Raw genomic sequence first — 23,534 nt, forward strand, 5'->3', positions numbered from 1 at the left:
TCTCGGCCGACAAAGAGTGTTTGAAGAAGGAGTTTTAATGATTCCGGTAGGAACGACATGGCTTCTTCTGGTGCGGAAAATTCAGTTGAGCATGGATACATATTGTTACAGATCGCGGTTAAGATGTTATAGACCGAGCGGTGGTGTAAAACCGCGACCTAACAAAACTCACCCGATTCCACCCGAACGTTGGTTGTATCGCACCCTAGCTGCTCAATGAGGGAAAAGACAAAAGCGACGCAATGCAAGAGGAAAAACAAGGAATTAAAACGAGAAGATGTACAGACGAGTAATGGGTTTTATTATTTACACACACAAGTAAAAAGGAGCAATCAAGTTTTATTTACAACACGTAAGACGCAGGTGACACAGTGCAAATTTAGCTTACCTACAGACTTAACTTATATCCCAGGACAGAACAAACAGAACGCTGACTCACGCGGGGAATGCCAGGGATGGCAGAAGGTGGATGGCTGGAGGGAGAGGAAAGGTCCAAGGGGGGGTCTTGCAGCTCAATCGTGCGTTTGGCAGCCGCCGTTCCTTTTTGTTGGCCCTGCTCCAAACCGCCGTTCAGGCCCCCTTTGGCGGTTGCCGGGTGTCGCTGCTGCGGCGGCCTCCGTCCGCTGCGTTCCCAGGACTTGTCTCACTGGTCTGGTCCCTCAACCCTCAACTCTTTCTTGCTTCTCTCACTCCTCACCACCGACTCCTCACCGCAACCAACTGACCACCGACTCCTTTCTCTGGCAACCGACTGTGACCAACTCCTTGCAACCAACTCCTCCTCTCTTAACAACCCTTCTTTTTCCAACCCAGAGTGCATCTCCCTTCTTCTTCTTCCGGTTGCGCCTTTTATAGCGCCCCCAGCGATCACGCCGCCGGCGTCTTGGACACGCCCATCGGGGCGCTCACCTCGGCCCTGGCTGGTCGCACGACCCTCGGGCTCCGCCCCGGACGACGACGGGCGGGCGCGCCCCTCCCCTCCTCTGACGAGGTGGAGACACGCCTTTCTTCCCTGACTCGAGCCTCATGGTCAATGGCAGTTATTGGAGGGGAGGTGATTGGGAATCGAGGGCTCAGCAATGACGAGAGGGGATGTAATATGGCAATCGAGGGCTCAGCAATGACGAGAGGGGATGTAATATGAGGTCATTGGAGGTTTTGGAGGGGAGGGAAAGGGAGATTTTTGGGGATGGGAAGGAAAGGGGGTCTATTCTCTTTCACTGGTGCAATGGAGTATTTCAATTAATGGGAGACACAGCCTTATCCTAAAACACAGAATAAGATATAACTGTCAAAAGAAAAGATATATCGTGTCCTGCCTGTATGTTTTTATGGACTAACTACGGGAACGCCCTTTGACCTTTATACAACCACAACGGAGGGAGGAGGGGTGATATTTTACAACAACCTTTTACAACAACATTTTACCACCACAACAAAATAAAAAACATTCTCATATTCACAACACTGCACCCTCCTCCCCTTAGGCACGTCCCGGGCCTATTACTTTTACCTTAGTGTGGCACGTAGGTGTAGTTCCCTCTACTTTTAACCTGACCCTGAGTGCGACTGGTTTTAAAACATAAATAAATGTGTCCCGCTGCTCCATTGCACCCTGCCTAACAGACTTACGCCCACAGTTAACCGAATTGCGGAATGGTCTTCAAACTATACACTGACGGTGGGGAGCATTATTTACACTGACGCTAATTTTATTTACAAAACTAACCCAGGACCTGTAATTGTTCTTTCTGGGGGGAGGACAGTCTGCTCTGCATCAATGCACCATTAAAGCACCCAAAAACGCACCAATACACACCCAAGCACCAATCGGTGCAGTCACCATTGTTCAATGAATAAAATAAAACCAACAAACCCAACCCTGCAGGTGTCTCTTGCTCTTCGGCTCCCTCTGCTGGTCATTATTATTTCTTCCAGTTGTTGTCATTTTCATTTGCTTTGCTTACTGGCGGCCTATTTGCAATAAAGCTTGCCCAAACGTGTCCATTTTATTTATCTTTATTTATGGCCCACAGGGCCGACTACGTGTGGTTCACCTGTGGGGCATCGGTGCCCTGTGGCCAAGGTCCGCCAGCAAGATTTCGGGCCCTCATGGCCGGTCCCAGCAGAGGGGCCTTGCCCCAACCCATGGGGTCCATAAGTGGTGCTCGGCCACTGACATGTGGTCCATAATGTGGTGCATCGATGCAGACAGCTGGTTCTGGGAATTTCGGGCGCACAATGGCCGACCCACGCACGCTCCCCTCGGCGCCCAACGGCGCTCAGGTCCTCATGTGGGAGACAAAAAGGGGGGACAAGACAGATGAGCGAGGGGTAAGGTCTCAAGGGTACACATCAAAAAGGCAATGCAAGGCGAAATGCGTACGGAGGGCGAAGTGAGAAAGCTCGTCCCTACCGTACGTCACCCCCCTGTTACCTAGCCCACCCTTGCCCTTACCCCATATGTACAAAACCTACACATTACCAATTCGTCACTACTGTCACGTCTTCCCCATATTTCCCCTATATCAAATTCGTCACCACAATCCCTCTACTTCAAAAATTTGCCATCATCAATTCATCATCAATCCTCATAAGGAGGCAGAGATGGAACATCAAAGCACAATGTCACACCCACGTCATGATGCGTCCCACAATCCAAACATTTGCATCATAAAAATAATTAAACCATGGCATGGTGTGGAGTACCTGTCACCTCAGGCGAGTGGATGCAGATGGTGCGAGGAGATCCTTCATCCTAACTATCCTCTAAATGACATTAACACACTTTACACTACCCGGGGTCTTTCTCCGGCCAAACCATTGGCCCTCTTACACTATGGGTTCTAAAAACCAATTCCCATTGGCCAAACTGTGGTGCTTTTCAATTTGGGGTCTCACTCCCCCGATTCATCTCCCGGTGCCCTCGCACATTTTCTGGGCTGCGACGTGTAGCTCTCCCAACAGGTCTACCCACCTGCACACCTCCACCACTGTAGTTGCCACCCGAGCTTACCTAGCTCCTCACCCTAACCTATCTAACTGGGGGCAGCCCCTCTCCTGGCTCTGTCACCCCATGGTGCCCTCTGGCACTGGGCTACCCGGGTCCGTCCTCCGGATCCTCGGGCCCCATCCACAACAACTACTACCGGCTCCCAGAGCCCACCTGCGGCCTCACCTGGCCGACATCCTTACAGTGGTGGAGTGCCCAAACCAACTACACACACTAACAGGCTACACGCCCAGCCATTTCCACAACACTAATGCACCCATCCAAACATCATTCTTCCAACCGCACCACAGATGCCAATATCCAACCACAATTTACCTGTACCCTCTACCTAACTCTTACACTACCCGCCCCGGGTATCCGTGATGGGGGTCCACTCTCCCCCCATTCACACCTTCGCACCATCCACTCCACTCCACAATTTCCACCATTCTCACTCCACGACCATCCATTCCAATCCTCCAGACCATTTATTCCATACACCTGTCTTTCATTCACCTGTCGTTGCACACCTGTGCAATCCTACCTGGTGCCACCTGCACCCTCCTCCTCTTCCTGGACCAGTTGGTCAACACAACACACAATCACCACTACTCCCTCATACACTGCTCCACACACCTGTTCAGTTGCACACCTGTGCAATCACACCTGTTCAATTCTCACACACACGGCATCATCTCAGCTAACTACTCCCCTCTGAAACTTGCGCTTCCCAGTCGCCCCTTTAAACTATTGCGCTCCCACGTCATTATAATCCACACTAATCTACCTGCGTCCCCACTACAGGTATCAGTCACTAACTAAACTTAACGTCACCTAATGTCATCTTCTAGGGCCCTATCAATATAACCTAACCCACCCGGGCTAGTTTTCACTGCCATACACCCCATAAGCTATTGCGCATTTGCCCCCACAATGTGAGGGATGATGGATTTGCCATCCCACCACATTGGGGAGGTCCTACTATCAATTTCGCACACCTAAATCCAACCAACCAAAAATTTTCCATTTACTGCCAATTCTATTCACTTTTCTAAATTTTGTATCAAATCACTACTATCACTATTACCATCACCCGTCTACTTATTAGGTCCTCTCGGTGCGCCAATTCACATCTACAGCCCGGCTTCGTACAGCCGAGCAATGAACGCGGGTCGTTTTGTGCCAGCGGCTGGATACGTCCCGCATTCGGGGCAGGGACGGAGGCTTACCCGGGCCGAGATCCCATGCACCACCTCAGCGTGGAGCCATCCAATGTCCCGATCTCGACCTACCGGCACGTCTCAATAGAAAGTGGTCGCCATGACGACCCTTCCTATCGGGCTGCCCGCTCCGCCCAGTGGAGCCCGGACGCGGCCGTTCCACGCGAGGCCCAGCGTGGATCGCGCACGGCGGTTCTTTCGAAACCGCCGTGGTTCGGATCCCCACCGGTTCTCGCGGCACGCGAAGCCCGGCACGCACCGAGGGCCCGAGTCGGCTATAAGTCGTTCTAACCTTTAACCCGGTTATCGTCGACGCTTCACCTGCAGGCTTACATGCATACGCTACCCCTTTCGTGCTCATACATGCAGCCGTTCCCATTCTCCTCGTACCTTTCCTTACGCACCTCGGTACACTCACTCCGCTCACCGACTTGGTCACACACCTGACCACCGAACACCTTGGCACACATTCGTCGCTCGCACACCTCACCAACACACCTCTTCGCGCCCCTTTCTCGGTCACCTCCTCTGTGACAATCACAGGTGTGCTCTCACTCGCACACCCAACCACGTGCCTCACTACCAACTCAAATGTGCCTTCCCACACACGCTCTACCATTCCAGGTGTGCATCCTTGCTCACCTGTCACAACCAACTCACGCTCCGTTTCACTCTCACTACTCTCACCTCCACTCTTGACAGCGCACTCACCCTTACTCTCGACGGCACACTCTTTCCTCATGCACCCGTCCGTTACACACCTTTCTCGCGCATCCTCCCGCGCACACTTTTTCGTTACTTCCTCCGTAACACTCACCACACCGCGCTTCCCTGTGCTCCCTCGCACACGCGCTTCGACCAACTCACTCTTGACGGCACACTCACTCCTCGGCGTGCACTTTTTTCTCACACACCCCATGGTCGGACTTTCTCGCACACCTCGTTTTTCGCACACCTGACCTGTCACACACTTCACCACCGGCCTTTCACGAACACCCGGGTCTACACCACCCCCCAAGCCGACTGAATCTCCTCTCACATCATATACATTGCCACTCACCTCCGTACTTCGTCTTCGCACCTCCTTTTCCACCTGCAAACTTTTTTATTTGGTTAGTGAGCATCACATCATGAGTTGAGCACCGACCTTGCACATATTCCATTACCTCCTCCTGGATTTCTCTCTTAGTTTCTGTCCGTCCCTTCTTAATTTCACTCACCTCTTCTCCCACTTCCTCTAATTTTTGTTTAACCTCTTTTATTTCTCGGTGCGTCTCCTCAAGTTCGTCCTCTAAGGCTACCGTGACCGTCTCTATGTGCATCCTCACCTGCCGGTCCTTTGTCTCCATTATCTCTGTCACCTCCTCCACCCTCATTGTCAGTTCCTCACGTACCATCTGACATTGCTTCTGTGTCGCTATTAATTCGTTTTTAATTTCTTTTTGTGTCGCCTTTAACCCTCCTAGTACCGCAGTGTTCTTTTGAACCTGCTCCACTAACTTAGTTTGTCCCTCTGTCAGCTGCTCCACCTCCTCCGTCAGATCTTCTATTCCCCCTTGTAACTTAGCCGTATTATTTCTCACCTCTTTCTCTATACGCTTTTCGCCTCGCTTTACCTCCTCGCGCAGCCCCGAGACCTCCTCACTCACCCCTCGTCGTATTTCCTCCATCTGGTTCCCCATCTGTTCGATTTCCCGGGCGGATTGTTCCCCTATTTCCTGCAATTTGTCCTCCATCCTATTTTCTAACCCCATTAACCCATTTTTCACCCCCTCTAACTGATTCTCCTGGGCAGCCATTCTATTTTCCACCCCCGTTAACCCATGTTTCATCCCCTCTATCTGATTCTCCTGGGCAGCCATTCTATTTTCCACCCCCGTTAACCCATTCTTTACCTCTTTTATCCCATTGTCTAACCCCTCACCGGTACTCCTCGCTTCGTCCCTCATTACCCCCATTTGGTTTCCCATTACCCCCATTTCGTTTCCCATTACCCCCAATTGCTTATTCTGAGCCTCCATCCGGTTCCCCATTTGATCCATTTTTGCATTCAGTTGGGTCAAGAATAATCTGAGGTCAAACCCGGTTTGCCCAGCGTCCCCAGCCGCCACCGCGGGCTCGCCCTCCGCGGCGCCGCTATTTTGGGACCCTTCAACCACGTGCGCGAGCGCGCCATTTTGCGCGCCTGATATTCCCGCAACCACATTGCCATTTTCCTCCTCCCTTTCTTCCCCGAAGTCCTGGGTTACTTCTAACCCCTCTATCTCTCCCACCGGCATCCCGTCGCCTTGGACAGCCATGGCGCGATTTCAAAATTCGGGCTTTTCCTTTAAAACAAAACAAATTTCGGTATTTTATAATTTTGAGCGCGTGAAGCGCGCTCCGGGTCGATCTCACTCCCCGACACCAATTGTTACAGATCGCGGTTAAGATGTTATAGACCGAGCGGTGGTGTAAAATCGCGACCTAACAAAACTCACCCGATTCCACCCGAACGTTGGTTGTATCGCACCCTAGCTGCTCAATGAGGGAAAAGACAAAAGCGACGCAATGCAAGAGGAAAAACAAGGAATTAAAACGAGAAGATGTACAGACGAGTAATGGGTTTTATTATTTACACACACAAGTAAAAAGGAGCAATCAAGTTTTATTTACAACACGTAAGACGCAGGTGACACAGTGCAAATTTAGCTTACCTACAGACTTAACTTATATCCCAGGACAGAACAAACAGAACGCTGACTCACGCGGGGAATGCCAGGGATGGCAGAAGGTGGATGGCTGGAGGGAGAGGAAAGGTCCAAGGGGGGGTCTTGCAGCTCAATCGTGCGTTTGGCAGCCGCCGTTCCTTTTTGTTGGCCCTGCTCCAAACCGCCGTTCAGGCCCCCTTTGGCGGTTGCCGGGTGTCGCTGCTGCGGCGGCCTCCGTCCGCTGCGTTCCCAGGACTTGTCTCACTGGTCTGGTCCCTCAACCCTCAACTCTTTCTTGCTTCTCTCACTCCTCACCACCGACTCCTCACCGCAACCAACTGACCACCGACTCCTTTCTCTGGCAACCGACTGTGACCAACTCCTTGCAACCAACTCCTCCTCTCTTAACAACCCTTCTTTTTCCAACCCAGAGTGCATCTCCCTTCTTCTTCTTCCGGTTGCGCCTTTTATAGCGCCCCCAGCGATCACGCCGCCGGCGTCTTGGACACGCCCATCGGGGCGCTCACCTCGGCCCTGGCTGGTCGCACGACCCTCGGGCTCCGCCCCGGACGACGACGGGCGGGCGCGCCCCTCCCCTCCTCTGACGAGGTGGAGACACGCCTTTCTTCCCTGACTCGAGCCTCGTGGTCAATGGCGGTTATTGGAGGAGAGGTGATTGGGAATCGAGGGCTCAGCAATGACGAGAGGGGATGTAATATGGCAATCGAGGGCTCAGCAATGACGAGAGGGGATGTAATATGAGGTCATTGGAGGTTTTGGAGGGGAGGGAAAGGGAGATTTTTGGGGATGGGAAGGAAAGGGGGTCTATTCTCTTTCACTGGTGCAATGGAGTATTTCAATTAATGGGAGACACAGCCTTATCCTAAAACACAGAATAAGATATAACTGTCAAAAGAAAAGATATATCGTGTCCTGCCTGTATGTTTTTATGGACTAACTACGGGAACGCCCTTTGACCTTTATACAACCACAACGGAGGGAGGAGGGGTGATATTTTACAACAACCTTTTACAACAACATTTTACCACCACAACAAAATAAAAAACATTCTCATATTCACAACAATATCTATCGACTGTTCTACTAATTTCACATCACTTTTGATCAGTTTTGCTGCCGTCTCACTCTTACACTCTTACACTCTTAAACACTTACATTTCTGACATCTTTTGAGAATGTGAACGAAATAACAAATTAAGTGCATTATTTTGTGCCATTTTTATTAGCTTATTTTCGTGCATGCATAACTGTCAAAAAGTGGTTGCTCGAAATGAATGTGTTCCAATGCCTCGTTATTCCTTGACTTTTACTATGTTATTACATGGGTCAAAAGAAGCAAAAATGCCAAGTTTCATTACTATTGCAATTTGTGGTGGGTATATTCGTAAAATGACCGGCCTATATGTACACTTGCAGATGATAAAGACTCGACACCTTTAATAAATGCAAATGTTATTGTTGGTAGCTTGGTAGCATTTTATAAATCACTGCTTTTCAGTTCGCAATGTTGATTTCATTGCTAACTTAAAGGCAGACAGAGAGAATTGCTTTCTAGATGCAGCTACTCTCATGTAAATACGTTTTATACGTGGACTAAGGTTTGTAAAAGAGGACACACACACACACACACACACACACACACACACACACACACACACACACACACACACACACACACACACACACCATCCCCACCAGCGAAGCCAGTGAGGGGTGTCAGTTTAGTCGCAGACAACTCGACCATGCGGCAGGGTAGCACTAGGTTACACGTTACCAATGGCAATCCCAAAAGACGGACCTTCGGCCAATATTAGGAAATCTTCATTTTTTTGTAGAAATTGTTTATACGTGGGTCAAATATTGGTCTATTCAATAATTGATCTATCTCTTGTAAGGCCAGCAAGACAACTGTGTGTAAATGTTGCCAAAGCATCCAGTTGGGTGAAATGATGTGGAACCATTGGCATCACAGGACTTGGAACAGTAAACACAAAAGTGCCGAAAGTAATTGCAGCCAATTTCCAGACAATACCTGTGCAAGACATGGAAAGCATCACCATGAGCAATAATATGATACAACAGTGGCCACATCAAAACAGTTTGCGGCCTTGTATACCGTGCACGTGGGACGTAACTGCAATCTGACCACCTTTATAGGCCACTAGCAGAAGTACCCGGCATTGCCGGGTGGGGGAAGGGAGGGGAGGGGGGAGGGGAGGGGAACGGGGGGGAGGGGAGAAGAGGGGGGGGAGGGGAGAAGAGGGGGAGGGGGAGAGGTGGAGAAGAGGGGGAGGGGGAGAGGGTAGAAGAGGGGGGATTGGGAGGGGGGTGGGAGGGATGTGAGGAGGAGGGGAGGAGGGAGGGGAGGAGGGAGGGGGGGGTGGAGGGTGATGGATGGGAGGGTGAGGGGGTGGAGGGGGAGGGGGAGGGGGTTGGAGGGGGAGGGGGGAGGGGGGAGGGGGGGGAGGGGGAAGGGGAGGGCCAGTCAACAATGACGTTGCAGTTCTCATGGTCGGAGAGCAGCACAACAATCGCGACATCGTCCTGCATCTTCGCAAGAGCACGAAGCGGCTTTTGGAGACTCACCGATCCTGTGACCCACGCCCTCCAGTACCGGCGTTGCCGGGCGGGGGAAGGGAGACCCGTACTTTCCCAGCCCGTACATTCGCCCTCTCGACTCAAGCTCATATTCGATTCGTATTCGAAATCGAAAGGGGAAAGGGGAAATCCTTCGTATTCGAATTCGTAAACACGAAATATGAATTAAAATTTAATTCATATCGCACAAAATCGACACAAAACACGATCGCATAAAGGTGAAAAAACGCAATTGCTTTTCGCCCTGAATTACGTGCAAACGTGTGACGTGTGACGGGATGGAACATCACGTGATTGCTCTGAGCGAATCAGCGAGCTGTTCTGGCACTGGCTGAGATTAGCGGGTACTTCGCTGAAATGCGCCGAGGTAAATATGAATAAAAAATATGGATCTCGTCAAATATGGTCTCGGCCATGTTCGTCCCAGGCTCAATGGCCATATCTATGCCAAATATCAAGCACGTGAGCCTCTCCGTTTCGGAGTCTATCGGTAACATAACCGCAGAGCAGGGGTTGGCCTTTTTCGGGCACCATGGTCCCCTTTTTGAAGCAATGTCTTATGGCCGTGCATTTGCGGGGCATTTGTCCGCGAATAGAGAAACAGGTCGCATTTTATCAAAAGTGAATAGCAGGGTCTCCAAAACCTCAAAAAACTTTTCGGGCACCGTGGTCCCCTTTTTGGAGCAATGTTTTATGGCCAGATACCCTTCCTGCCGCCAACCCTGTTGGTCACCTCTTGCGACACACAGGAAATTACCAGTGAACTGGTACTCAATTTGCGGACCTCGGAAGGATGACAGGCTGAGTCAATCTCCCTGGCGTTAATTCAGCGATCAACCGGGATTCGAACCCAGGATCCCAAGCCAGCACCCTAACCGCTAAGTCAACACCAGACTTAATCTAAACACGTGACTGATTGTTCATAAAGAATAATAACGAAAAACATATTTTGTGATACCCTGATGCATTACTGATCATTTTATAGATCACAAAGTGTATCAAAGTAGAAGCTCATTGACATGGTCGTTGCCTAATAAGCAGATTGTGGAAAGATTCCCCACATGTTAACTGGTATGTACCAAAACGTGTTGCGATGACGAAGCTAACTCCTTCTCCAGACACCTGTTGCAAATTCGGTTGCAAGTCGGTTGCAAATCAATACGAAGAGGAGGAAAAAATTAACGTTTGCTATAAACCTTTGTCCTTTTTTCCTGATAGTTATAAGCAATCTCAAACAAAGAAGAGGGGATGGTTTTAAACGTCTGCATCTTGTAATGTTGAAAGAATGTCTGTACCAGATTTCATCAAAATACCATGGAATTTATACAGGTTTTGGCAAATCAAATACAGCATATATGCCGATTACTGAAATACAACTACAATCCTGGCTGATGCCCACAGTTGTCTTATTATTCGATCACAGTGTACCCTTCCCTTTCTTACCTTACCTGCTATTCCTCATATGCTTCATTTTCTCAACTTACCTGTTTTCCCTTCCCTCTAAAATGAATCAATTGTGCACATACTATTGTCATGTGATGGAGCTAAGATGGCCCATGGGGTATTTGGAAGGTGAAGCCATATTCTTTCAGAAGGGCACTGTGAAACTACACCCCATTGGTGCTCGCCATGCCCCTGATCACAGGTTGATTATGACTTTCCAAGCAAATTTGGATAATACTAATACATGGATGACAGACACGTGACTGCGTGTGCGGGATGGACGTGAAACGTGCAATGGCTGTATTTGCAACAAAAAAAAGAAAAGAGAAAAGAAAAAGTGCCTTTTATAATTATAAAATCCCAAACTTACACCACAATAAGTGTCAATAAATCAGTGCAAACCATGGCTACACCCTCATCCTCACCTTTTCTATGCAGCGTAACCAAGTCGAAAAGAACGGTGGCAGTTTCAAAGATTTACTTTGAGGCAGAGTAGTTGAGTTAACAAAACACGACTGGATTCTGGAGAAAATCCCTCACAAGCATTTCGTCAAAGCCTTGAAATATTTCCCTGAAAGCCTGGTGTTGGCTACACGGTTAAGGTGACTGGCTTAAGATCCGAGGGTCTTGAGTTCAAGGCCCTGTCGTGCCACTGAATTAATACCAGGTGGGTCAACCTGGCCTGTCATCCTTCCGAGGTGGGCAAAATGAGTACCAGCTTATTGGTAACGGAGGCCAGCATCCATCAGCGGCTCAGCCGCACCCCCAGAGAATGATGCTACCAAGCAGCCACAGGTTGCATACAAATAAATAAAATGAATAATTAATTGACATATATGGGAAAATTACACGCCCAAAGCAGGAATCGAACCCAGGTCCTCTGATGAACCATACCAGCACTCTGCCATCTGAGCTATCTGGGTGACCCTGACCAAGCATGCAATTTTCCCCACACTTAGAATTGCCACTCTCTTTCCGTCACTGCTTGCGGGGCACTTGCTGCTAACCATAGGAGCACCAACGGCCTGCTCACGAGAGGGTCTTCCTCCATTGAGAAGGTCTTCTCCAAATTACATGAGCCCAACGTCACGATCATCTGTGGTCAAACTATACAAGCCTTCTCGTCACCCTCAACATTAGTGGTAGCTGGTCGATTTCGCCCCCCCCCCCCCCCCCACCCCTACCAATTGTACCTTCACTCCGAAACAATAGGGTCATGTTAGAATTCATTGGTTGTCTTTCATAACTGAAGAAGGCTATTCAAATGAAACATACAAACCACTTGGGCAATTTGTTTAAGTGCAGAATCTGCTGCTCAGACAGCAACCACACTCTAAAATAGCAAAAAGTGTAACCTGGTGGCAAAGAGTCTCCAACACCAATTGACCACTTACCACCCACAATCTGGTCAGGAATTTGGAATTTAGCCAGGGTGCCAGCCAGAGTCATTGCTAACTTCCAAAACGATTGAGGCCCCGGGCCCCCTCAATCTTAAGATCCCCCTGAACCCCAATAAAACATTAAGCACAGTGGCATATGTAGAAAAATAGGCTAATCGTTATACAGTGGCCTATCGTAACCAAGGGCTAGGGTGCCCGCCTGGTGTTGGGCTAGCGGCTAGGGTGCCAACTTAGGATCCTAGGATCCTGGGTTCGAATCCCGGTCGATCGCTGAATTAACACCAGGGGGGTTGACTCAGCCTGTCATCCTTCCAAGGTCGGCTAATTGAGTACCAGTTCACTGGTAATTCCCTGCTTGTCGTAAAAGGCGACAAAAAGGGTTGGCGACAAAAAGGGTTGGCGGCAGGAAGGGCATCCGGCCGTAAAACATTGCTTCAAAAAGGGGACCAAAAAACAACAACAACCACGGTCCCCGAAAAAGGCCAACCCCCGCTTTGTGGGGGAAAATGGCCTCTAAAGGTGGTTTTATCGTAACCAAGGGGTTAAAATAGAATCAGGTCAGAGGAAAAAAACATCCGGGCCATGTGCCCCATGGGCCAGTGCCCAGCGATGCCCCTGGTGCCAGCGATTAGCGAGCAGACTATGCACAAATGATGCCATGGGATCTTTCACGTCCATCAACTAATTAATACCAGATGAGATGCCCAGTTTAACATCCATCATAGAGACTACACTAGGATGCTAATTTATAGATGGGGAGAGATTTGAGCCCAGGCTAAACAGCTGAGAGGTGAAGCTGTATATCTCCAAGCTATTCTTGGGTAAAATGCCAGGGGCATAGAAAAGGCCCCTTTATACAAGTGTTTGTGCCATGTGTCAAAGTATAGAAAAGAAGGGACATTCCATACCTTATAGAAAATGCCAAATAATACAAAATAAGGGGCATTCAAAAAAATCTCGTGTGCATGATGGACTACCCTTGTGTTCTTAGGAGGAACCAAGTAATGCTCAAGAAATGTTAATATGAAGGGGCTCCAATTTGATTAATACACCTGCATGAAGAAGTAAATATTGTTGCGGATATGAGGATTGTGTTTTTTTTATTGTGTGCTTTATTATTATTATTGGTTATTCTGCGCCTCCTGCCTCCGGAGCTGTGTAAAGGTCAAAAGGGCGTCCCATAATTAGTCCACAAGCATACACGTCAGCCAATCATAGAATACCCCTGTTCGATAGTTATATCTTATTCTGTGTTTTAGGGTAAGGCTGTGTCTCCCATTAATAGAAGTACTCCATTGCACCAAGTGAAAGAGATAGATTCCCTTCATTCCCATTCCCAAAACCTCCATTCCCCCTTTTCCTCGATTGGAAACTACCTCCGCTCCAATTGCCGCCATTGACCACGAGGCAGGGTTGGGGAAGAAAGGCGGGTCCCCACCTCGTCATAGAGGGGAGGAGTGAGTCAGCCCCACTCAACCAACCACGAACAAGGGGTTGGACTTTGAGAGGGTGTGGAAAGAAAGATCGAGGAGGTTCGCGAAGGTTGAGGGGTGGGGCCTATATAACCCACGGCAGGGCGTTTCCCAAGCGGCAGAAGAGAGATGAGCCTTTACCGAAAGACAAGGGAGATGAGCTTTGACGACAGAGAGACGAGAAGAAGTCCAGGACTCACTGCAGCTCGAGCCACCGAAACTGCACTTGCTGCAGCTCGAGCCACTGAAACTGCATTTGCTGCAGCTGGAGCCACCGAAACTGCAGCCACAGCAGCGTGAGGCCTGGACGGCAGTTTGGAGCAGGGCCGCGAAGGAGCGGCGGCTGCCCACGAGTCGATCAGCTGCAGAACTAATTGGACCTCCCTATCCCGCCAGCCATCCACCAGCCACCCACCTGCCATCCCTATCATCATTCCCCGTGTAAGTGTGCTCGTAGTCTGTCTTTTGTCTTGTCCCTGGGTAGTAACAATAAGTCTGTATAAGCTAGTATTTTCACTGTGTCACCTGCGTCTCATGTGCTTGTAAATAAACGTGACTGCTGTCTTTTTGCTTATGTGTGTGAATAGTAAATAAATTTAGTAGTATTTCCAAACCTTTCTTTGCCTTCGTTTTCCTCTTTGCATTCGGTCGCTTTAGAGTTTTACCGATTGAATAGCGGTGGCGCGATCCGGCCAAAATTTGGGGCAAATCGGGTATTAGTCGGGGAATAACTGTTCGGTCGTGGAGCCTCTGCTCGGCAAATATAACATCTTAACCGCGTCCGTAACAATATATTTTATTAGCCAGATGTAGGGTGCCCCTTTATATGAACTTTTCTGGAGCATTACTTGGTTCCTCCTCAGAACACAGGGGTAGTCCAGCATGCACACAAAAATTTTTGAATGCCCCTTATTTTGTATTGTTTGGAATTTTCTACAAGCTACAGAATGTCCATTCTTTTCTAAAGTTTGCCACATGGCACATCCCATATAAAGGGGTCTCTTCTATGCCCCTGTCATATTTCACAAGATACATTTTAAATACGAACAAAATGCATTTGTTCATCGAAAAAAACTTTATTCAAGATGATATAAAAGACTTGAAAAAGTAAGGGGAAATTATTTTTTCAACCCAGAGGGAATTTAAACCCATAATCCCCAGCTTGAAAATCTGATACTTTATCCATTAGGCCATTGTGCCAATTTGTTTTTACAGCTATTAACTAAACCTATTGGCAGATGTATATTCCAAGTTTCAGCTAGTTTCAATGTATAGCCCTTGAGATATGAGCACCAACACATTTTGGGCAGACGGATGTATGGATGGACAGACACCAACGTGATTTTGAGGGTTTTCTAAGTAAAACTCAAGCATGTGGAAACAGATGTTGCTGAAATTTGAAGCATATTACCTCAACGTACAAAGGATTTACTTATGAAATTTGCAGCCGATTTCGTCCAGTAGAAGCCGAGAAACACATTTTCAGTCCCCATGTTAAAGCTGCATACAGAGAAACGATCCCTTATATAGAGGGCTATGCGCCTCTTTTTGATTCTGCCAGTCCATGGTCATGTTGGACACTCGTCCTAAAAAATAAGCTGAATATCTCAATATACTGTCTTACTGACAAGGCCAATCTCCCAATGGTGAAGAATCACTTAAACATTTCTAGTAGCCGGATCCGAATCCGAATCTTCACCAAAATCTTCACCAGATCCACACTACCTCTCTGCCAAATTTTGTCCGAATTCGTCCACAACCTTTTGAGATATCTTGTTCAAACAGACAAACAAACAGTTAGGGTTGAAAACATAACCTCCATCCACCTTTGGTGGCGGAGGTAACAACAACATCCACCGCAGCCATGTAGAATGTAAAAGCATCTGAAGGTATTGATAAAAACCCAGCAGGAAGTGCCAAACTGATTGAACGATTTGTTGTCAACTGTAGAAACGAACGAATTAGATTTAAAAGTATGCTCTAACTTTAGAGGACTTTGTGGAAAATGACATTAGCACAACATCATCCGAAAACAAGTTATTTAACACTTGTTACGTTTGAAGGAACTCTGCAAGAATTTAAATTTCTCATGCGCCACGTCTCCCCACCTCGAATATCTTTGCCAAAGCCCAACGAGGAAGAAATGCCACTCTCTAATTCTTCTGCCACAGCCTCTTTTTCCTTCAGTTGGTCGTTGTCTTCAATATTTGCATTCTTCCGACCTTCCTTCAACTTGTGACGTGGTGGGCTCTTTGGAAATCCAAACATTGGCACGATGACCAAAACCATGGCGGCTGCGCAAGCCAGGAAACCTCCCCACCTATGGATCAAAGTTTAAAACACATGAGTACAAAAATCAAAATAACTGACCAAGTTAAAAAAATAATTCAATTTTAACCCACATTTTTCTTGCTCAAACATACCTGCGGTCATTTTGGGACGTGATTAAAGGAAAGACAGAGGCTGAAAAACAATGTTTGAAAAAACTTTTAATTCAGCCCTTGACAACTGAGCAAACCCACCTTTTCTGTAGATGCTTTGAAAATAGCCCATTTGCAAGTTTGCTTTTTATTTTGTAGTTTTTTATTTTTATTTTGTAGTTTTTAATACCCTCGCCTGAGGAGAGGGTATTGCATTTGAGTCCGTTTGTCTGTCTGTTTGTTACTTTCCGGAATAGATTCCGGCAAGTATGTTGGTTGGTTGGTTTGTTACTTGCCGGGAAAGATTCCGGCACGTATGTTGGTTGGTTGGTTTGTTTGTCTATCCGTTTGTCTATCCGTTTGTGCGCAGTACTACGTCTACATCGTTGCACATAGCGTCGCCATACTTTGCACACATATTTGCCTTGCCCTGGAATAGACTGTGCCAAATTTTTAACTCTCTAGGCTCAATGTCAAGCTCAAGGTCACCCAAAACGTTTGAATTGAACATAAAATTGAAGCCCCGCCCTACAGTTGCTAGTAATATATAATGGCGATACAACAATTTTTACCGCTTTGCTTTGAAGAACGGGAATGAAGGGGGAGGAGCATGTTAATATGTCTGGTTGAAGGCTTTAGCTTAGGTGGTGAGGGGGCTTGAAGCCAGATTTTAATCTTACAGCCGCCATGTTGGTGCTCGCTGTCACTGCGATGCGAGGCGAAACACACCTCCGAGCTGTGACATTCACAATCGCTATGTCGTATGTACTACCGAAACGTGTTTCCTTCATTGTAAAAACTACCAAATCAACAGTTAAAAGGATTTTGAGCCGATAGGTGTTACGGCCTTGGCAAGATCGATGGAGACAGCGATCTGTTAGCTTATACACCGCCCAAATAGCTATGTGGAATTCTTTCATGTAGAGATTAAACCCACGTCGTTTGAACTTTGGCAGAGGTCATTATTTACTTTTAATGATCCAAAATGGCCAATAAAAAATTACATTCCGGCAAGTCCAGGTCTCTGACTGATTTTTCATTTGTTTATCTGTTTGTTTGTCCGCACAGAATAAATAGGATTTTCTCTGCAACCATTGGTCCGATTGACAGGAAATTTTCACCATAGGTGCAACTCCAGCTGTGTAATTTTTTTATGATAATTATGACGTCATAGGTCACGGGGTTCGGCCGCCATCTTGGAAAAATCAAAAAAAATTGCACCTCTATATCTCCGAAAGTGCTGAATAGAAAAAATGGAGACATGGCTCATTGTAAAGAACTCTCCATGGGGAATAAAATATGCTAATGATGATGTCATAAGTGCCTCCATTATGATGTCATAATTCCACAAGTACAAAGCTTCATCCTATGAAGATGAAATTTCTTGAGCAACATGTTGGCATAAACTGGTGGAGTAAAAAAAATAATGATGATGTCATCGGTCACGTGGTTCGGCCGCCATCTTGGAAAAACCAAAAAACTTTGCACCTCTATAGCTCCGAAAGCGCTGAATAGAAAATATTGAGACATGGCTCATTGTAAAGAACTCTCCATGGGGAATAAAATATGCTAATGATGATGTCATAAGTGCCTCCATTATGATGTCATAATTCGACAAGTACAAAACTTCATCAGATCAAGATGAAATTTCTTGAGCATAATCTAGGAATAAATTTGTTTAGAAAAAAAACAATGATGACATCATCGGTTACGTGGTTCGGCCGCCATATTTCTTTTAACACAAAAGCCTTAAAAACCACTGAAAATACATCCAGGCGAGGGTTTGTAATCTGTGATTGCTCTTTCTTGTTTTTATTTTGTAGTGTGAAAGTTCTGTTTATGATGTAGCGTTGGAAGATTTTGTAGCATTGGAAGACCTTTCCATATTGGTGATGTGAACCTCTTCCTCTGGTGTTCGTTTGTTTTAGTAATTAACATACTGGTCACCCAATCAAGATAGGGTTATTCAGACTTTAGTAAGCCATGAAGAAGATTGTTGTTTAAAGCTGTAGCAAAAGTTAACCCGAGAGTGCACCATGGCAATGATGGGCCAAATATAATAATTTCCTTGATTGATGTCAGTGTCTTGATTTATCAGACTTGCACAAACGTACATAAATGAGAGGTTCCTTTAGAGAGGGGCATTGTGCCCGTGACCTGATCCTGGTACCCCCAGCACGTATGCAAAATCTGGTGGAAATGGTCGAGGGGTGTGGAATTATATATAAATCAAAGAAAAGGCTTCATGCTGACACGCACGCACGCACACACACTCACTGAGATACACACAAACGACGACACTGATATACACACAAACGACGTCACTGACACACATACACACACACACACACACACACACATACACACACACACACACACACACACACACACACACACACACACACACACAATGGCATCGAGACGCAAGCGGCTTTCTCGTGCTAAGATGCTCATGACAGATGCCGCTGGTTTTGTCGACTGTGAAGGGAATAACGGGGTAAGCCGGGACCGATATGAGGCTACTCTGGCCCTGTAGATGTTGGGTGGCCTGCGAGCTGACTCACGGAGGGAGAAATTCTAGGTGAGCCAGCGAGGGATGGTTGGGTCAGGGACTCGGGTGGGTGGATCCAACACTTGGAAGAGAAAAAAACATAATATAAGGGAAATGCCCGCAGTGATAAATTGGTAAATAAAAAAATAAAAAACAATTCAAAAAATTCCAAACTTTAAAACTTCCGGCTAAAGCAACTTGATGCTTTCCACAATTATTACACCAGGACATTTAACAAAATGATTCAAGAGGAAAAGGCAGTGGATGAGTGGCCCATAAAAGGAAACACCTTTCTCATCCGAAAAATCACATGGATACCACAGGAGGAGAGTTTAGTGAGCAGAGCGGGGTGCCAGACCGTATCGAAGGCACGAGATATGTCAAGGGAGACGACTCTGATTTCCTGTTTGGCGTTGAGGGCCTCCATCTATTGTTGAGACAGCAGAAGCAGCATGTCCAGAGTAGAATGACCTGGTCTGAATCAAAATTGATGATCAGAGATAAAGCCATTGGAGAAGAGGAAGGATTTAATATCAGAAGCGATGATGGATCCCATGAACTTGCTGATGTTTGGGAGCAGGCTGATTGGTCTGTCGTTGTAAGGATCTGTTTTTGCACCTTTTTAATGTAAAGCGTTAATGTTGGCTGATTTCCAAGCAGATGGTAGATGATCTTAAGCAAAAGAGAGGGTGAAGAGAACAGAGAGAGGGTGTGAAAGAGCTACAGAGCAGGATATTTGGACCCACACATCACAAATGACCTCAAATGGTTCTTCACCACCACTTCCCTAGCCAAGAGAGCATAGCAGCGTCTCTATTTCCTGCGACGCATGAGGAAAGCAAGCCTTCCCCCCTCCATCCTCACCTTATTCTGCAGGTGAACCATTGAGAGCGTCCTGACCAGCTGTATCACTGTCTGGTACGGGAATTGCAATGTCTCGGACCGCCAGACTCTGCAGCGGAAGACAGCTGAACACATCATTGGGGTCTCTCTCCCCTCCATGCAGGATATCTATTACAAACGCTGCACACGCAAAGCCGCCAGCATAGCTGACGACCGTTTCCACCCGTCCTATGGACTTTTTGCCCTCCTGCCATCTGGGAAAAGGTACCGCAGCATCCGGGCCAGATCTGCCAGACTCTGTAACAGCTTCTTCTCCCAGGCTGTCAGCGTGTCAGGCTCCTCAACACCATTTTACCTTCCACCACCCGCTTTAATTTAACTAACAGGGTCTAAACGCCCTCCCCCTCCCCACACCACCCCATCCCCCCTTCCCAACCCCTACTTGCACTACATATATCATATACTGTTCTACATAATATGTTGCTACATAAATGGTTCACTTATCAGATGTAACCTACAGTCAACTGTTCAACTCGATACATTTTGTTAAAATTTTATTTTTATGTTGTCTTGGATATACTCATATTGCCATGGATATTCATTGTGTATTCACTGTATACTATCCTGTGTATTTATAGTATTGTTCTGTGTATTTATGGTATTGCGTTGCACTTGTCATGTCCAATTGCACTGTGTATAGTCTTGCTTGAATGTTGTATTGCACCGAGGTCCAGGGGGAACGTCATTTCACTGTATTGTATATGGATGGGATGACAATCGTTTATTGTATTGAATTAAACGTTTATTTACAAAAAAAAACAGAAACCTCAGGAACGTGAACCAAACATTTCTTGAAAGCTTATGACATGGTATTTTCTATCACTGATTGCAACCACAGTAAGTCACTGCTAGAGTTAGTGGGAGCCCAAGGTCTGAAATTGGAATTCACGCAAAATCCTTGTAATTGACGTTCTCGATGTGTGCCCCTCCACGGTTCAGACAGGCATTGATCCTGACTCCAAAGTTCTGTCCAACTTTCCTGTAGGTCTCAGGTGGTTCTGCCCCCCAGAAAATGTTGTTGTGGTTGTTGATGGCACCGTTCAAGTGGAAATTGGCTTCATCACTGAACCATATCAGGTTGATCCAGTTTGGATACCGCTCCATCCTGTCACTGAGCCAATTGCACATATCAAGTCTCTTTCTCATGTCATCTTGACTCAGTTTGTGCCTAATCGAGATGATGTATGGGAAAAGCTTCAGTTCCTTAGTGAGGATACACCAGACTGATGTTGGTTTTAGGCCCAGTTCCTGGAAGAGCCGGTGGTGGGACTTCTTGGGATTGTCCACTGCAGAATCCCGCACGGCGTCGATGTTGACTTGACTCTTGGTTACTGATGCTGCCTGCCACTTTTGGCCTTGCTCTGGTTGTGCACTGTACCCTTGTGCTCAAAATGTTTCACAATACGTTGAATGGCACAATTTGTGGGTCCATCACGTGTTCTGAGGTCGTATTCCCAGCAGAACCTCCGGCAGGTGTCTACATATGATTTGGTCTCATACCACAGAGCCACCACTTTTGTCTTCTGCTCCACTGTCAATGGCATAGTTGAGCTATGGAGGTAGAAATCCCAGGGAACAAATACCACGATAACACCAGAAATACTCGAAAATTTGATGACAAAACTCAAATGGCAAAAGAGTTACGGCACACACACACACACACACACACACACACACACACACACACACACACACACACACACACACACACACACACACACACACACACACACACACACACACACACACGTGATGACAAAACCGCAAACAGGGGCAAGGGACAATGAGTCACGACCTGTACGTGATGTGAGAGAAACAGACCTTGTACCTCAGTGCGCGAGATGTCAACAATATCAAGTGCTTTAGTATTCACAGAATCCAAGAGAGACAGACGTGGTGCTGGGGTCTCAGTTCACACGTTTTGTCAAAAATAGCCAATTAATAATCATAAACGTTACAATTCCCTTTGCTCCAATTTCTCATACTGTTAGCGCCCTCCTGTGTGCAAAATGCTTCTGAAAACTAAGAAACCAAATCTCTTTATAAAATATCGATGAATTGTTCACGCTGCATGAACGGCTACTATTTTGGGGGTGGAAAAATGATTGTGACAATGTGTGTAAATCCTTATTTGATATGCAAGACTATTAGTATTAGGCCCAGGAAGGGGCATTTTGCTACAAAATTGTCTGGTAGATTTTTGTACCTCAAAAATAAGTACACCTCAAAAAAATGTCGAATAATTGATAGAATACAAAACTTACATTTTGTACAAGTTGTAGTACAACACTGGACAGAATTTCCAGCAGTAATCTTGCTCTGCTTCATGCATCTCTGGTACAGGCGTAGGGGAATGCTGCCCAAGGCAGGACATTGCAATGTTTAATACAATTTGTGCAACTGCAAGAAATTGAAAAATATTCAGCTTGCTCAGGTGGGCACATAGTCAGGTTTAATGTTTAAAAATTTCTTCAAATTGCAGCGATTTTTAGAAAAGAATCACAACGTCCTGTCTCGAGTGGGTGCTGTGGCATCTTGTGCAACATTCTCCCATTCCTTCTATACATCTTTGCATTAAAAATATTTTGTTGCAAAATAACTTTGCAAAGGAAAATACATCACAAGTTGGTGAAATGTTATGACTAATTATTTTAAACATTACGTTTTTTCTCAATTTAACCCCCTTCCACACCGCAAAAATGAAGAAGAAGACTCGGTGATATAATGGTTGGAGTGTCCGCTCCAAGTCTGGGAGGACGGTGGTTCAAACCCCGGCTAAGTCATACCAAAGAATTTAAAAATGGTACGTGTTGCTTTCTGGCTTGATGTTCAGCGTTTAAAAGGTTAAATAGCACGGACAATCCTGATAGGTTGGCATCCATGGGGAGGAGGAAGTTCATCCTTAGTGTAGGACTGTAGGTGAAAGGTGTGGTCACATGGAGTTGTTCTCATTGGCTGGTATTAATTTTATTCAATTTTCTTTGCCACTGTAGTTTAATGTCTAGCGATAGATTGTTGTGTGGTTTATGGTGATTTGTGTCACGAAGGTGATAAAATGTAAAATTAAGTTTAGTTGTTGGCCACCGGAAATCAAAAGCACGCTTCCGCCCTGACTGCCGTGGAGAGAGGGTTTAGCGCGTTCTCAGGCAATAATAATAATAATAATAATAATACATTTATTTTATATAGCGCTTTTCAAGAAGCCCAAAGACGCTTTGACAGAGTACAAAAAAACAAGTGCAAAAAGACAAAAATCAACAGGTAAATAATCAAAGCAAAAGGAAGGAGAAGGAGAAGTGATAGTCAGGGGTTAAATGCTGTGGGTTAAATGTTGAATGCAGTGTTGAACAGGTGGGTCTTGAGTGATGTTTTGAATGTGGTGAGTGAGGAGGAGTCTCTGATGGTGTGAGGTAGTGAGTTCCAGAGGGTGGGAGCAGCGATGGAGAAGGCCCTGTCCCCCCAGGATCTGAATTTGGTCCGCATGGGGGGGGGGGGGTCAGGAGGTTGGTACCAGCAGAGCGGAGGTTGCGGGTGGGAATGTGTCTGGAGAGGAGGTCAGTCAGGTAGGATGGGGCCAGCTTATGGAGGGCTTTGTAGGTCAAGAGGAGGATTTTGTACTGGATTCTCTGGGGGATGGGGAGCCAGTGAAGCTTGTAAAGGACGGGGGTGATGTGGTCACGGGTCCGGGAATGGGTGAGTAGACGGGCAGCGGAGTTCTGAATGTATTGGAGTTTATTGATGATTATTGAGGGTGAACCAAAGAGGAGGCTGTTGCAGTAGTCCAGACGGGAGGTCATGAAGGCGTGGATGAGGGTTTCTGCAGC

The 23,534-nt window shown here is 46.8% G+C and overlaps 1 protein-coding gene across 1 annotated transcript in view; it reads right to left on the reverse strand.

The window, feature by feature from the left end:
- The window catches only part of LOC137438679 (solute carrier organic anion transporter family member 5A1-like), a 104,855-nt gene that overhangs the window by 51,312 nt on the left and 30,009 nt on the right, over positions 1-23,534 (reverse strand). The window contains exon 3 of the mRNA XM_068133921.2: positions 15,945-16,156. Within this exon, the coding sequence (XP_067990022.2) occupies positions 15,945-16,156 (212 nt within the window). The remainder of the gene's footprint in view (positions 1-15,944; positions 16,157-23,534) is intronic.

This window comes from Myxine glutinosa, chromosome 13, assembly GCF_964187855.1.
Source record: "Myxine glutinosa chromosome 13, kmMyxGlut1.1, whole genome shotgun sequence".
NCBI lineage: Eukaryota > Metazoa > Chordata > Myxini > Myxiniformes > Myxinidae > Myxine > Myxine glutinosa.